Raw genomic sequence first — 15,840 nt, 5'->3', positions numbered from 1 at the left:
CTGCTAAAAGGATGGATGCTGGAAGGCAACATCAACAGTCTGAAATACCAAGAAATCTTTGCTACCTTTTATATTCCAGACCATAAAAGAGGCCACATTCTGCAGCAGGATGGTGCTCCACCACATACTTCCATCTCCACATCAAAGTTCCTCAAGGCAAAGAAGATCAAGATGCTCCAGGATTGGCCAGCCGAGTCACAGACAGAGGAAGCAGGAAGACGAAACCAAAGAATATTGATGAACTCTGGGAGGCATGCAAGACTGCTTTATTTGCTATTCCTTATGACTTTATCAATAAATTGTATGAATCCTTGCCAAACCGCATGGATGCAGTCCTTCTAGCTCATGGAAGTCATACATATTTTTGGATTTGCAGTAAATTTGTTCAATTTCTGTATAGGTGACAAAACTTTTGTCTTGCCAAAATTTGACCTTTCTGTCTTGATTAAATGATAAATCTTTTTTCAGTGAAACTAATTCCTTTCAAGGCATTTAACATAATTTTTGTAGGGTTTTATCTTTTCATATGAGCTATTTCTAACACCAATTGATTTAATTAGTCAGGTTAATAGCAGGTGTTTCTACAAAATAGATAAGCGACAAGACATTTGTCAGGGACTGTATAACAGAGATGTATGAAATGCTGGTTGGAAACTCTGCCGAGGCAACAGCATTAAAGTTGCATTACATTCTCTGCTTTCTCTGCCTACCAAAAGACATGCAGTGCATTCTAGCATTTCCACAAAGGCTTATAGCTGCAGACTCTCTGGTGCACTTTACAGCCCGGCATTTCTGTATCCAATCTATTCACCCCTACAGTGACACATGTGGATAACACATCCCTTTCACACAGCTTCTGCCTTTACATTTCAGATGCTGCTGATGGCTTCTCAACCATAGTTGTTGTGGTTAGTGACAGTGGGAGTATGAGGTTCTATAACTGGAGAGACTGGACACATCCCAGAGCTTGACTGAAGAGTTCTGGAAAGTGAGAGGAGGGCTATGGTGTTAAAGCCGATGTCTTGAGTCATTGCTGTAGCCACCTGGCGAGCCTCGGTTGCGGTGAGGATTGTATGTGTCTTGGTAAGGCTCTTGGTAGTCCTCCTCCACAAGTGGGTAGTGGTCCCTACTGTTTTGGGAGGACAAGCGGTTGCGGTTCTTCTTTGCTCGTTCACTAATATGGTAGTTCTCATCTGGGATGATCAGGCTTTTCTTTTCAGTGGGTGAGTGTTCAACTGGATGATTATTGTGCTTGTTCTTGTGACCCTGTCAAAAGCAGCATGAAAAAGAAAATGTGTAAATGTTCATGTTCATGCATTTATTTCACCTGCATGATTTTAGACTGTATGAGAAAAAACGAAAACACAAACCCATGCTAACCTCCAAAAAAGTCCAACACAAGTCCACAGGAATTGTAGACAGAGGTTTGCATACAGGCATCATCAGCATAAATTTCATGGTAGATATATATTCAACTGATTTTTTATATATATATAATGAAATAGCATTTGTACTACAAATATTATTAAATGTATGTGCCACGTTATACAGATTTATCAATTGACTCACATTAGACAAAACAAAACAGTGGCCATTAGTGGATGGCCCAGGTTGTGACAACAACAGAGAATGAGGCATAAAATGTAACCTGGATCACCTGTAGACCAGATATAGCAGCAGGGTATGGAGACAGAGCAGTGGAGCCAAGGTTTCTACCCAGCAATGTGTTCAGCGGAGCACTCAGAGAGGTGTGGGTAGCCCTCCAGTAGGCCTCCAGATACTCGGCCAGATGCTCACATGCATCTTCTAACTGGTTCTCATCCAGGATAATATCAAACATTTCCTGAAAATCAATACAAGAGCATAATGAGCTAACAGCAGAAAATCTTCTCCAGAATAATTCAGTTAATCTCACAAAATTAATATTATATCCATTTAAGACTAAAGTGTGATCAAGCAAAGAGATACTGTGTGTGTGTGTGTGTGTGTGTGTGTGTGTGTGTGTGTGTGTGTGTGTGTGTGTGTGTGTGAAATGTGAAGAGGGAGCTCAGGTTACAGGGTAGAGGTAATCATTTGCAAAACCTTTCTAACTGGTTATTAATTAGAAAAAATGTTAATAACATGAACTGTATGTTTCTGTTGTTAACAAACCACAGTAGAAAAACATGTTTAATTCCTGTGCTTTGCGCATGTGTATGTAGGACAGGTCTGTTTGAACTATAAAGCTGACTCACAGGTGGACACTGTGCCAACTTGTCTGCTGCCACCAGCTGCACGTTTAAGTGTTTGCTCTGAGATTTCCCCCGCGATTTTATCAGGCGCTGTAGAACCTGAGAAACACAAACAAAAGGCTTATTCCCTTCAATATCTGTATAAAGAGATGGTAGAGCTAAATGCTACTGCTAAAACAATCACCAAAAAGTGTGATTCAAGTTGAATGCCAACCAGATATTTTGATGTGCTGTGACAAAAATGTATTTCAATAGATAAAAAACAAGCAATTAATTATGATTAATCACAATTGATTTTATGACAAAAGCTCTCAATAATGTATATTTAGATAACGTATCAAGAAGGTATCAAAATGGGGAGTGAATGGAAGATCTGGTCATTTTTTTTAAGATAAAACTGCAGACTCTGACAGTAAATATTTAAAATTTAATGCAATTTAATGAGATTTTTTCAGTAATTCACTTGGACAACTTTTTATTTTTGCCTATTGGCTGATTCAGATAGTATTAAATCATTGTATTACAATATTTGAATGCATGGTACTGCATGCATTTATATATTTTTAATATGGTTGTGCCTGATTTCCACTATTTTTAAGTAGACTTTGTCTCATATGTTGAATTATTCTATGGGGTAAGACCCCATACAAGTAAATAAACACAACATGAATTGAAATTTAAGGTGTTTTTACCATATTTATACATTTAATTGCAGTGATTATTGTAGAATCCGTAGGCCCAGACACTCCACGTGTTTCACCTTTGGTCATGGAACAGTTAGAAAACAACTGTATCTCACTTTAAACCTTGGTGATGTACAAGGCTAAGATGTTTTCCAAACAAGTGTCCTTGTCCAGGCGCCCATGACGAAACTGGCGTGATCCTGCTTTCCTGGGACTGCTGTCTAAGCATGCTTCTTTATACTGCGGAGCTTTAGGGGCAGGTTACAGATCTTTGAAATTGGTTAGAATTCTCTGTCCACACATTTGCAGTAATTTACCTAATTCAAGGTACAACATTTATTATAAGGGGGCACAAACTCACTGGACATGCCTTATGGTGGAGGAAGGCTACACTCTTACTGCATCACAGGTTGGCAAAACTGTCATCAGTTCTTATTCTCCTTGACCTATCTGCTGCATTTGACACCGTTAACCACAAGACTCTCTTGGCAATCCTGAAGAGGCTTGGAATTCGGGGCTCAGCATGGCAGTGGTTTGCTTCCTACCTTGATGAGCGATCTTACCAAGTGACTTGGAAAGGATCCACCTCTACCTCACGTAGACTCTCCACTGGTGTCCCTCAAGGCTCGGTGCTAGGTCCTCTCCTTTTCTCCCTCTACACGAGATCACTTGGTGAGGTCATTTCCTCACATGGATTATCCTACCACTGCTATGCTGACGACACACAACTCCTCTTCTCCTTTCCTCCCTCTGATCTTCATGCTGCTTCCAAAATCTCTGCATGTCTAACAGACATCTCATCTTGGATGGCAGCCCATCACCTCCAACTCAATCCCACCAAAACTGAACTAATATTCATTCCAGCGGATTCTTCACCACATCAGGATCTTGCTATTTACCTAGACAACTCGCAGCTCTCTCCTTCTGCAACAGCCCGCAACCTTGGCGTAACAATAGACAACCAACTCTCCTTCTCAACTCACATCAGCAATCTTTCCCGCTCATGTAGATTCCTTCTCTACAATATCAGACGAATCCGCCCTTACCTGTCAACCCAGGCCACCCAACTACTGGTTCAGTCCTTAGTAATCTCACGACTGGACTACTGCAACTCCCTTCTAGCTGGTCTACCACTATGTACCATCCGACCTCTTCAACTCATACAAAATGCAGCAGCACGACTGATCTTCAACCTTCCCAAATTCTCCCATACCACCCCTCTGCTAAGTTCCCTTCACTGGCTCCCAGTAGCTGCACGCATCAGGTTCAAAATACTGATGCTGGCCTACAAAGCCAAACATGGAGCAGCACCATCCTACCTCGCAGCCCTTATTACACCCCGCACTGCACCTCGTTTACTCCGAGCCTCCAGTACTGCTCGCCTGGTCCCTCCATCTCTGAAGGTAAAAGGAAAACATTCATCTAGACTCTTCTCCGTCTTGGCCCCTCGGTGGTGGAATGAACTTCCCCTCGAGGTCAGAACAGCTCAGTCACTGAGCACCTTCAAACGACAGCTCAAGACCTTCCTCTTTAAAGAATATTTAGATTAAATTGTAATTTTCTTGTTGTCGAAATTTGTGTACAGAATCTACAACAGAGTGAATTAAATAGATGTATTCATAGTTGGGGTCCTAGTGAACCGGAATTGATCTCTTCATCGATGGTAACTTGAAAGCACGTTGTAAGTCGCTCTGGATAAGGGCGTCTGCCAAATGCCGTAAATGTAAATGTAAATATGCTTGTGAACTTACTAACGGTGGGAGTTCTCTTGCGAGTCCCCCCCCATGGCCATGGTAAAATAAACTTGGATAATCAATTCAATTGACTTATTGCAACTCCCCAGACGGGAAATTTTCCACCACATTATTACATTATTACGCATACTTTTTGTTAACCTTTCAATGTACATGGGTTTACATACAGAAGAATGCAATAGACTATTTCGAGGTGATGAGTCTGATACCTTGGGAGAAGACACTTTGACATGGACGATAATAGGTGCTAATGAGGTCTTAATAAGCTGAGTTGGATGGTTAATTGTGTCTGCATCAAGTACCACCAGCTGCAGGGATCTGGCCAATTCAAAAATCCGTTCAATCTCACTCTGGACCTCCGCTGTTGGATAAAAAATACAGGGTGTGAATTTCAACAGAGGAGGTGATGCTTAAATTTCTATTAATTGTTTTTATTTATATTTGATAACATAAAGGCTTCAATCACCAATTCATGAATAATGCTAGGAGTAAAAGAGGTTCAACCAAGTGTTGCCATGAGAGATGAGAGCTCTAGGCAGCTTGCCATTACACAGCATGCTGCACAATTGAATTGGTAAAGTAAAAAACATTTCACAGATGCATTTAAGTCACACGAAGACATAAATAATATGCTTCTGAGCTACAACTGCCTTGATATGGTATGTGTGCCAAAATGGGTCATTCTACACTAATGACTAAATATCTAATAGATGGCTGCTGCCAGGTATAAGGTATCTGTCTTTCTGTTGTGTGCAGCACAAGCCCACAAGCCCCCCTCAACTAATCACTACAATGGCTGTTTTGGTAAAAAAAATCACCATGGGAAAACTTAACATTTGTTGGAGATCCAACAGTTGGAGACTATTGTGACATGAGATTAATTGCATGATTTTAATTAGTGGAAAAGCAGACCATTCCCTGCAACAGAAACCAAACATCATCTTTACTTTATACTGTACATGAAAAGAATGTGCCATTGTGACCGGTGATAGATATTTGCCATACCTAAATTGGACCTGGTGTTAGATCGTTCAATGATGGCCCTCTTACTTGGGTTGTTCAGAACCGACCTCTTTGCAAGTGAAATGTCTGCTGTCACTCTTGTGATAGATATCCTATAACAAACAAATCATACCAGTCAGTAGAACTTGGACGAAGGGCTAGTGAAGTTTAGAATGTCACATTCAAAAGTATCAGAATAATTGAGTGATATCTCCTTGCACAAAATATTACATTTTAAAGAATTTAATAATCCTGCAGTTGGCCTCTCTCTCAGTATCATGTAACTAAACTGAATGTTCATTACCTGCCATCAAACCTGTGCTTCAGGAAGTCAAACAGTGCTTTCTGCATCATGTCTGTAACCTGGTCGTCAGAGTCCCAGGCAACACCCGATGCACAGATGAAGTAAAAATGGAGGAAAGACAGTAAATAAGAAATCAAGGACAGAGGAAAACTACACAGAATAGTAAAATTTTCAATTACAGCCTCACACCTCACTCCAACAAACTCTACAACCCAGTTCCCTCAAAGAATTTATGAGGTATTGACAGAATGGCATCCAAAAACATTATAGATTTTTACCCCAAGCCTGTTATTTTCCCATTTAGAGACAATCTGTATTCCCCACAAAATACACATCTGCTGTCCACTGAGTGAAACATCCTTCAAATCCCTCCTTTAGGCGGCCACTTTAGGAGTTTCTTAATGTTGAGTAGCATACTTCTCCAAATCAGCCATGAAATTTGAACATTTGAATTAACTCAATTTTTTCCACAATCCACTATTACCTCAATTACCTGTACTGTTTTCTTCCACTTGTCCTCAATTACCAGTTCTGCTAAATGTTCTGTTTCTGTAATCTCTGTATATACAATATTTGACTATATTGTAGGTTCTGCTTGAGAGACACCATCGGCCAGAATTCAATGCCTTGTATGTGTTCACTCACATACTTTGGCAATAAACGATTCTAATTCAACTCCATCAAATAGGGGGCAGTGTATCTTCAGAAATATGTCTACCCCATCATTAGAACAAAAAAAACATATGCACAAATTAAATGTATGCTCATCTGCAAATGTCTCCTCGGCTTTTCATCTTATACACTGACGACGCAGGGACTCACTTTACTTTTTTCACTTTCATGCAGGGCCAGACAGCCCAACTGTCATCTGGTGAAGTAGGCTGACTACACAGTCCTCCTGTCAGGCCCCTCACACAACCATGGTCCAGTTTGCCGTAATGCCCTGATCTTTTGCTCTATTGCCCCGGTTTTCTCCAAATAAGGTAGATGTATTCTTTTTTTTATGTTTGAATGTATGGTGTGTGAACGACAGTGGCCAAGAAAAGAGTGGGTAACTTTAGTGCAACAGGAGTTGACTGGTAAGGGCCAGGAAGCATATGCAGTACTTATCCCTGAGATTAATAGGCGGTGAAAAAAGCTGTTCTTAGAGCGTTTGAGCTGGTACCCAAAGCATATCGCTATCAGTTTCGTACTGAAGGGTTGAACATGGCAGCATCAGCTGGTTTTTGTGGCTCCGTTCAGTTGAAATATATACATTTAAATAGTCTATATACCAATAGTATAATATAGCAATTTAAATCTAGTGTGCTACGACCGCTCAAAGTTCATCTGACCTAGCAGATTGTGCAGTCTGGCAAATACATTGGGGCAATTGGCAAGAGAAGCCTGGTAAGGTATTTTCTCATATTGTTGGTCAAGAAAAAAAACTGACAACCGACCCAGAGGTGACCTTCCGGCAGTTATGAGAGGTCAGCCAGTTGCATGGACTGTTAAGAGGGGGTTTGACCTCAAGCATATTCGGTGTCATTTTTGTAGAAAGCCAGAACATATTAAGTCTCGTTGTCCAGTTTTACAATGGAAGGGGTGTTTGGGTGATGCTCATGGGGTGAGCAATGCAAACCTTCTTCAGCCTGCTGCCATCAGGGAGGAGACTTCAGAGTCTTCAGGCCAGGACCAGTAGACTGAAGGACAGCTTCACCCATCAGGCTATCAGGAAGCTTAACTCTCTCCCGGCTCTGGGGTATCATTGTGTGCAACTGGCCCTATTTTAAAGGGTTTGTTTGAGAGGGGTCGGTGTCTCTGTTAGAGGGAGAGACTGAGGTGTCGTAGCAAATCAAAGCAACCACACTTTTTACTTGGCAAGTGTACACAGTCTAAATAGTCCTATTAGGGTCATGTGAACATCAGGGTTAGATTTTTTACACTCAGTATTGCTGTTCACTGTTTATATTTGAACATTTGGACGTTTTGACATGCAACAACAACAACAACAACATTTATTTCTTATATAGCCCAAAATCACATACAGTATGTCTCAATGGGCTTTGACAGGTCCTACAGTTGACACCCCCCACACTTGACCCTTCTGCACACAAGGAAAAACTCCACACAAAAAAAACTCTAGGAGAGAGAAAAAAAGAAAGGAAGAAACCTTGGGAAGGAGTGATACAGAGAGGGACCCCCATCCAGGGTAGAGTGAGCCTGCAAATGGTGTCAGTGCAGGGTTGGATATGATATAATGATAAGTCCTACGGTTGTAGGGTTGGAGAAGTCCAGGATGTATTCAGTGTCATGGTCTAGATTATGTGTCCGTAATGATGTTACTGGTCCATTCGAAGATCCCTGAAGCTGTAGTTGTAATGGTGGTGGTGGCTGTGGTGACCCTCTGGTTTGTTTTATGTTTTGTCCTTGTAAAGCAGTTGTCAGGAACCAGGATGTATCTGCTTGTCTCTTCATTGGGGTCTGCCAGTAGTCTGGGCGCTTGATTCCGTGTCTCGGAGAAAAACAAACAGAAGCAGCGGCAGACGGTTGCACTGTACGACCGATACTGAAATCTGTGGTTATAATGGTATATTGGTGCTACAGTGGCCCGGTACCCTAACTAGGACAGCCTAACTGGTGAATTTAACTTTGTCTGTGTCTAACAGGGGGACTCTGTGATAAACTGGACTTTATAATTGACACTGCGTCAAAATCAAGTGAAATGAGGGTCTAGGACTTTAGCAAAAAGCCAGAGAAAACAGATAGGTTTTGAGATTGGATTTAAACACTGAGACTGTGTCTGAATCCCGGACACTGACAGGCAAGCTGTTCCACAACTGCGGAGCCCTATAGGAGAAGGATCTGCTCCCAGCTGTGACCTTCTGCACCTTTGGTACCAGTAGTGACCCCGCACCCATTGATCGAAGGGGGCGTGGCGGTTCGTAAGGAACCAAAAGTTCACTCAGGTACTGTGGGGCGAGACCATTTAGAGCTTTATAGGTTAAAAGTAGGATTTTGTAGTCAATCCTAAATTTGATGGGTAACCAGTGCAGTGATTGTAAGACTGGGGTGATGTGGTCAAATTTCCTGGTTCTGGTTAGAACTCTGGCAGCAGCATTCTGTACTAGCTGGAGTTTACTCATGCACCTACTAGAGCATCCAGACAATAATGCATTGCAGTAATCTAACCTTGATGTAATAAATGCATGGACCAACTTTTCTGCATCATGCATTGAAATGATATTTCTTATTTTCGCAATATTTCTAAGGTGAAAGAATGCTATTCTAGTGACATTATCTACGTGCGAACTGAATGAGAGACCTGCATCAATGATGACACCTAGATCCTTCACTTCAATACTCGGTGAGATAGAACGGCTATCCAGGGTTATTGTGTAGTCAGCCAGTTTATGCCTGGCTGCTTGAGGCCCGATTACGAGCGCTTCTGTCTTGTCAGGGTTTAGCAGGAGAAAGTTGGTGAGCATCCACTGTCTAATGTCCTTCAGACAATTCTCTATTTTGTTCAGCTGCTGCCTCTGATCTGGCATTGCTGACAGATACAGCTGTGTGTCGTCAGCGTAGCAATGAAAGCTAATACCGTGTTTGCGGATGACGTTGCCTAAAGGTAACATGTATAGAGAAAAAAGTAACGGACCTAGGACAGAGCCTTGTGGAACACCAAACTCTACTTTACTATGTGAAGACGAAACACCATTGATGTCCACAAACTGATATCGGTTGGTCAAATATGATTTGAACCATTCAAGGGCTGTTCCCTTAATCCCGATAACATTCTCTAACCTGGCAAGGAGAATAGCGTGATCAATAGTGTCAAACGCTGCACTCAGATCAAGCAGGAACTGCAACTGTTTACCAATTTTTACCTGAGTTACTGATAAAAATAATGTTAATAGAAAGGTATTCAGACCTGTTCTATAAACCAGGTCTGTAGTTACATCGAATTGTTTACAATTACAAATGTTATTTAATTTAATCTTAACAATAGAGGCTTTGAACGGAATCTTCATATTGAAAGATATTGCCTGTAACCTTTTTGAAAATGTCTCATTTCTATGCTGTGACTGAGTTGATAAAACACAAAAAACTGACATTTACTTATTTGCTGTTGGTTTGTATTACAGTAGAATGATAATATCAGTTCAATTCTTTACCTTGTGTCACTGCAGTAAAATTAGACATTTTGTTTAGAAAAGTTACTAGTGGTTACAGGCAACCATATTGGAAGAGAACAATACAAACATTTTTCTGCTCATTGTAGCAAATCAAAGCATTCACAAAGGTGTACAAGGCATTGATAATCGTAACCAAATCGAATCGTGAGACCAGTGAAGATTTACACCTCTAATGTTGAGGTTGGTGAGGCATTTCTATATAGGCTCAAAGGCGAACATTAGCTTATATGCAGGAGATTGGGCTGTGGAGCCAGGGCAAAGTGACTGGAGTTCACCAGTGATTTTGTTTCCGAAGCCTGATTTTTGGTTCCGAAGTCATGGTGGTTGAGTATAGACTATTGCAATGTAAATCAGCTGACACAAACAGATGCTTTTCCAATCTCTCGGCTTGAGGATTGTATTGACCATACAGCTCAGTTTGCTTCCAAATTTGATCTACATTGTCTGCTCAAGCAAGGGAAATCTCTTAATTTGTGACTCCTGACTTTATGTATGTGAGTAATGTTCTTCCATTTTGGCATGAAAAATGCTACTGCAACCTTTCAGAGGTTGATGGGAAGGGCTCACTAACATGCTGGCTGATGCACTATCCATGTTACAGCTTGTGGATGTGACTTCATGTGTATGGCTGTGGGAACAGTCTTGTAATTCAGATTTTTGGTTTAACATACTGGTTGAACGCTTTGTTCTTAAAAAAAGTGGACCTTCATTTGAAAATAGAAAAAAACATTTGAAAATTGAGAGATTTCCCCTATGTGAACTGGTGGAGTTAAGGAGGACAGAGGATGCTCCGGCCCCAGGTTTTAGGCTCGGGACCCGGTTTTGCGCTGAGGCCTGGAGTTAAATGGCATCCCTTTAGTTCAACATTAATTTAGATTTCACACATGCTGACTACCATGTCTATCGCACATTCAGGTTAGGGTTTTTCAGTTTGTTTTTTAGCTGACATCCTAACACCAAGGTTAGGATGTTGAGGAGTATAAATACCTGGGCACCATCTTCCACCAGCTGAAATTCCCCTCCAAACACAGAGGAGATTCTCAGGTGTAATTAGTGGATATACCTCCTCAGGAAGCTCAATTCTTTTGGAGTCAGGAAAGTCATTTTACTGACTTCTAACTATTCCTTCATGGAGAGTGTCATATCATATTCCATCATCTGCTGGTTCCATTCCACCAGCATGCAGCACAGAAACCAGCTGTCAGCTTGTGCTCTAAGATTATTGGACTGCCTGTGAGATCTCGATCCCACATCTGTGACCAGGCTGGCACTCAAGATGATTAAAGTCCCCTCACACCAGCTGAATTCTGCCTTTGAGTGGCTCCCCTCTGAGTTTGTTCCCCACACTGTCCTTCCTTTGAACACCTGACATCCCCTCAAAACAACCATTATCACACACTCCACCCCACCCCCAACTCAAATATAAATTTTATTGTGTTATCTGTTTAATGTAACAACTGTTATATGTGTGCGCTGCTCCACTGTGCATATTAAATTGACCCTCTAGGACTAATAAAGTTCTTTGAATTGAATTTTCTCTGAGCTCATCCTGATCTGGCGAAGATCTTACTCATCCTGACTTCTCGCTCTGCATTGACCCATTTCTATGACTGTTCCCCTGACTTCTCTCTCTACTCATCCTGACTTCTCAGTCTGCTTTGACCCATTCCTATGACTCTTCTCCTGGTGAATATCTGGCTCTTGACCCAGACCAGGTCTGGTTTGCACTTTGTGGTTTTATTGAAAATTACAGGCCTACCTAATTTTTCAATAGTTACTGCATTGCCTCAGGTCTCAGGTAAGTGTGTCAGGTAAGGGGCACCAGATGTTTCACATTCAGCTTCACAGTGTGTTACAGTACACTGCGTCAGACACTGTAGGCATACTAGGGCAAAGTTCAGCTGCCAGGGAGTCCGTCATGCTGATCTTTGCTCAGTGTCAGCATGACTCACACTGAAAGAAAATATGAAACCTGCCTCATATCCTTTCAGAGAAGGTCCTACCAAAACCACCGGCCTCATGGAAGGAACCACGTCATAAGGCGGAATATGCTCCATCTGTTAACAACAACAACAAAAAAGCTCTTAGTAACAGTCACCATGGTAACAGCCTCTGCAACATGCCACTCACAGTGTCCTTGATGAAACCCAAGCAACACATTGACTGTGCCAGGTTAAAAGACGAACACAGAACGTGAAGAAATCATGCAGGGGGGAGGATTGGGCCATTTCTAACCATGGTAATCTGTCTTTTCAAAGAAACTGTGTTGAGAAGGTTACAGTGTGCAACTTAAAGATCCGCTGACGTGAAATTTACTTTTATATAGGTCTTAGTGGTCCCCTAACATTGTATCTGAAGTCTCTTTCCAAAATTCAGACTTTGTGTAGAATTACAGCCCCTTTCAGCCAGTCCCACAATGAAGTGTGTTTGGTTTTAAATGCTAATGAGGAGAAGATTGGCATGGCAAGGAGGTGATTGGTGAACAACATTCACCAATCACCATGTTTGGCGCAGGCAGGAAGTCATATCAGCAATTAATTAATTAAATTTGTGCTAGTTTTTACATCCAGTCCCTGAGCAACTGCAATGCTTTGCACGTTTGGAAGCCATGACAGTTGGTGGAGGTAGTGCCTTAGGGGAGGGGTGAGAAATTCTGTAGGTGAAAAAAGCATGAGAAAGGGGAGGTAACAAGTACAAAACAAGCAATGATGGTTCGTACCACTTTCTGTTTCTGTTTCCCTATAAAGAAATAAGAAAGAAGCTGAAATTACATAAAATAATAATTAAACTAGACACTTCTTTAGGTTAGAATTTGTAAGCACTGTTTTGTTTCATTTAAACTATTACAATTAAACTATTCCACAAAAACAGGCCATATTTTCACTATTTACTATATTATAGATCCACATCCCATAAAATATTAATAAAATATATGATCATATATGAGCAATTAATGCATGTCTGTTCATTTGCTTTGCTTGAACTCCCCCAATCATTATAGATATAAAATATTTATGATATGTTTTTGTTTTTGTGATTACGACCACAATTTGTGTTCGCTGCAAGTGGAAATTACATATTTACCATATTTGAGCTCATGACTAGTAAAGCAGCATGAAAGCAGAAAATGCACCACTGAGCCTCATCTGTGTTGCGTTTCCTCTCTGCAGCGTTGGCCAGAGATGAAGAGAGCAAGCAGACTGAGACTACAGGGTTCTGGCATAGTGTTCACCCCCCAGCCAGGAAGCAAGTACAGTGGCACTCTTTTTCAACCATTCTACCAATTCTTTAACCACTAATTATTTTTTTTGTTCATAATTTATGGCTGAAACCTAATCTGTGTTAATGGCTCATTTGTTCATAAAATGTCTCTGTCTCGCCCAGCCCATCCTTCTAAGTGTACTCTCTCTGAAGACAGAAAATCCATGATGGCTGTATTCATAGCAAACCATGGCTGCCTAGCATGGTTTTCTGACTTCTTGTCCAGGAACACATTCAGGCTAACATTGTTGTAGCATAGTTCCCAGATATAGGCTACAATGAGGCAAATGCCACACAATATGAAGAATTTACCTGCAGATAGATGGTTGGGCTTGAATGTTCCCGACACCATTTCCCCGATGCTGGAGGAAGAATTCCCACTGGACTTACTGCTGTCAGAAAAATAAGTAATTTCTACTAAGCTCACTTACCGTAGGGAAAAATGTTTAGGTACATTAAAGAATGCTTTGTGAGAGGAAGGGACATGGGGTGTTGTGCTCACTGGTGAATTCATTTGGGCTTATACTAGTCCTCACCCTGCCAGAACAAGGAGACTGTGCCATGGACAGAATGCTAGTCCTTGCCCTGCCAAAACAAAGAGACTGTGCCATGGACAGAAACCTGACCTTTCGCTAACTGATTACTGCATTTGAATTAGAGAAAAATACACCACGTTGTGTGTGTGTGAGACCTTATTGAGCAATAAGAGAAAAACTGAAAATATATGTAAAAATCATGAATTTATAAGGTCATTTTGAGATAAAAAAAATACTAATTGCAAACATTACACCATGACCGTATAGTGTAATGTATCAAACTAATAGCATCTGTGTGACCGTGTGTGTGTTACCCTTGAAAGCGCCCCCTTTTCTGCTCCTGCTGAAGGCGAACATTTTCCAGTTTCACTGGGCTTGGGATGAAACCGATCTCACAGCCCTCTTTAACCAGTCTACCGATCCACCAGTCATTGTTGTATTTCTGTATATAGGTGGAAGAACAAATATGTCTTATTCTACATGGGTATTGTTGGCCACCTCATACCCAATTATCCACATAAAATAAATATATTTGTGGCATTTGTTTGTATTTGTCATATTTATTCTCTGTAATCTCATATTGTATTATTTGTGCGTGAACAAGCAATCACAGTTTCACTGCATCGTACAACTGTGGTTTTAAACCCAATCCCAGAGTCAATGTTTTATTCTGTGTGATTTAATAGACTAAGTCTTTACATTTCTTGTCCCCCTTGTCTGGTTTACACACCTCTTTAATGTGAAGAAAATCCTTAGCATCAAAAGAGATTGCCATTCCTGCTACTGGAACATCATCATCCAGGGCTCCACAGTACGAGACGTTGGTCCTCACAGCAAATGCAACAGCTTTGGCCTGCATTTTAGAAAGTTGGTGTTCTGGTTGAGACTGTATGTTCAATATTCACTCGAATTCATCTGAGCTAAAAATTAATTGGTTCTGCAATTAGGTACTTAGGTATTATGGGCACTTAAGTATTAAGGGGCACACAGTAAAAAATGGTGCTTTTTTACTGCATGCCACTGGCTCACATTTTTGTAACCAGGTGCAAAAAACAAGTTTTGTTTACCTATGCAGATTCAGTAGCCAATACAATGGTTATGCCGTATGAGGCTTTTGTGGGGTTTTAAAGGTTAAACCCTAACCTTTAAATTACAAACATTACATAGTTTAATTTTTGACACATTAAGTATGATTGTGAACATGAAAATATTGCCCCTAATTATTGCACATTTTTCTTTAAATCAATATCTTGAAAGTCTATGATATGCCTAGTTCAAAATCCCAGATTTGCAGAAGAAATGAAATAGCATGATCCTGTAGGATCTACTGGATCTCCTCACCTTGGCCCTTTCAAGCTGTGCGGCTGCCTGCTGTTCGCGCTCCTGCTGCCCGCCATCACGTTCCTCATCCAGGGAAACATCTGAGTCTGAAGGCCTGCTAGTGTAGGAATCGGCTGAGCCCTGGAGTCAAAAACACCATACCCTAGACATGAGCCTACAGAATCCTTCTGACAGATTCTAGAATAATCTGTCACTGAATTATATTTGTAAATAGCATAATGGCACAATGGCATAAAACTGGAATTCAGACAGAGGACACGTTCAGCCCAAACAGTACAAAGGAACAGTTCTTGTGACATGCTAATTATTCAAAATGAATCAGTAATGGGCATTACAGAAACAGGGGTGATGGTAAAAAAAAATTATAAATAAATTATTTAAATGATTTATTTTTATAAAAATAGGTACATTTTAATAAAGATGTACTTTATATAGTAGTATATTGGAACTGAAGTCTTAGGTGCTGATACAAATTTATCGTGTGGCCTCGTGTTGTTGCATTTTTAACTACAAATTCACTGTTGTTCGACTCCATATTCATTCCCACCTGGGC

General features: G+C 40.9%; 1 protein-coding gene across 7 annotated transcripts in view; it reads right to left on the bottom strand.

Moving 5' to 3' along the window:
- Positions 1–502: 502 nt before the first annotated feature.
- The window catches only part of cacnb4a (calcium channel, voltage-dependent, beta 4a subunit), a 40,805-nt gene continuing 25,467 nt past the window's right edge, over positions 503–15,840 (bottom strand). For 2 of the 7 annotated variants that reach the window (XM_028990658.1, XM_028990660.1), the window contains exons 3-14: positions 15,288–15,407; positions 14,677–14,799; positions 14,261–14,388; positions 13,723–13,802; positions 12,869–12,888; positions 12,126–12,206; positions 5,975–6,033; positions 5,674–5,783; positions 4,878–5,029; positions 2,235–2,330; positions 1,658–1,843; positions 503–1,266 (exon numbers count right to left, since the gene is read on the bottom strand). In XM_028990658.1, the coding sequence (XP_028846491.1) occupies positions 1,009–1,266; positions 1,658–1,843; positions 2,235–2,330; positions 4,878–5,029; positions 5,674–5,783; positions 5,975–6,033; positions 12,126–12,206; positions 12,869–12,888; positions 13,723–13,802; positions 14,261–14,388; positions 14,677–14,799; positions 15,288–15,407 (1,413 nt within the window). In that variant the 3' untranslated portion in view covers positions 503–1,008. The other 5 variants (XM_028990659.1, XM_028990661.1, XM_028990662.1 and 2 more) reach the window with 5 other exon arrangements.

Source organism: Denticeps clupeoides, chromosome 9 (genome assembly GCF_900700375.1).
Source record: "Denticeps clupeoides chromosome 9, fDenClu1.1, whole genome shotgun sequence".
NCBI classification, from domain to species: domain Eukaryota; kingdom Metazoa; phylum Chordata; class Actinopteri; order Clupeiformes; family Denticipitidae; genus Denticeps; species Denticeps clupeoides.
Note: the sequence above shows the minus strand (reverse complement) of the source record. Positions and strands in the feature narration are given on the sequence as shown.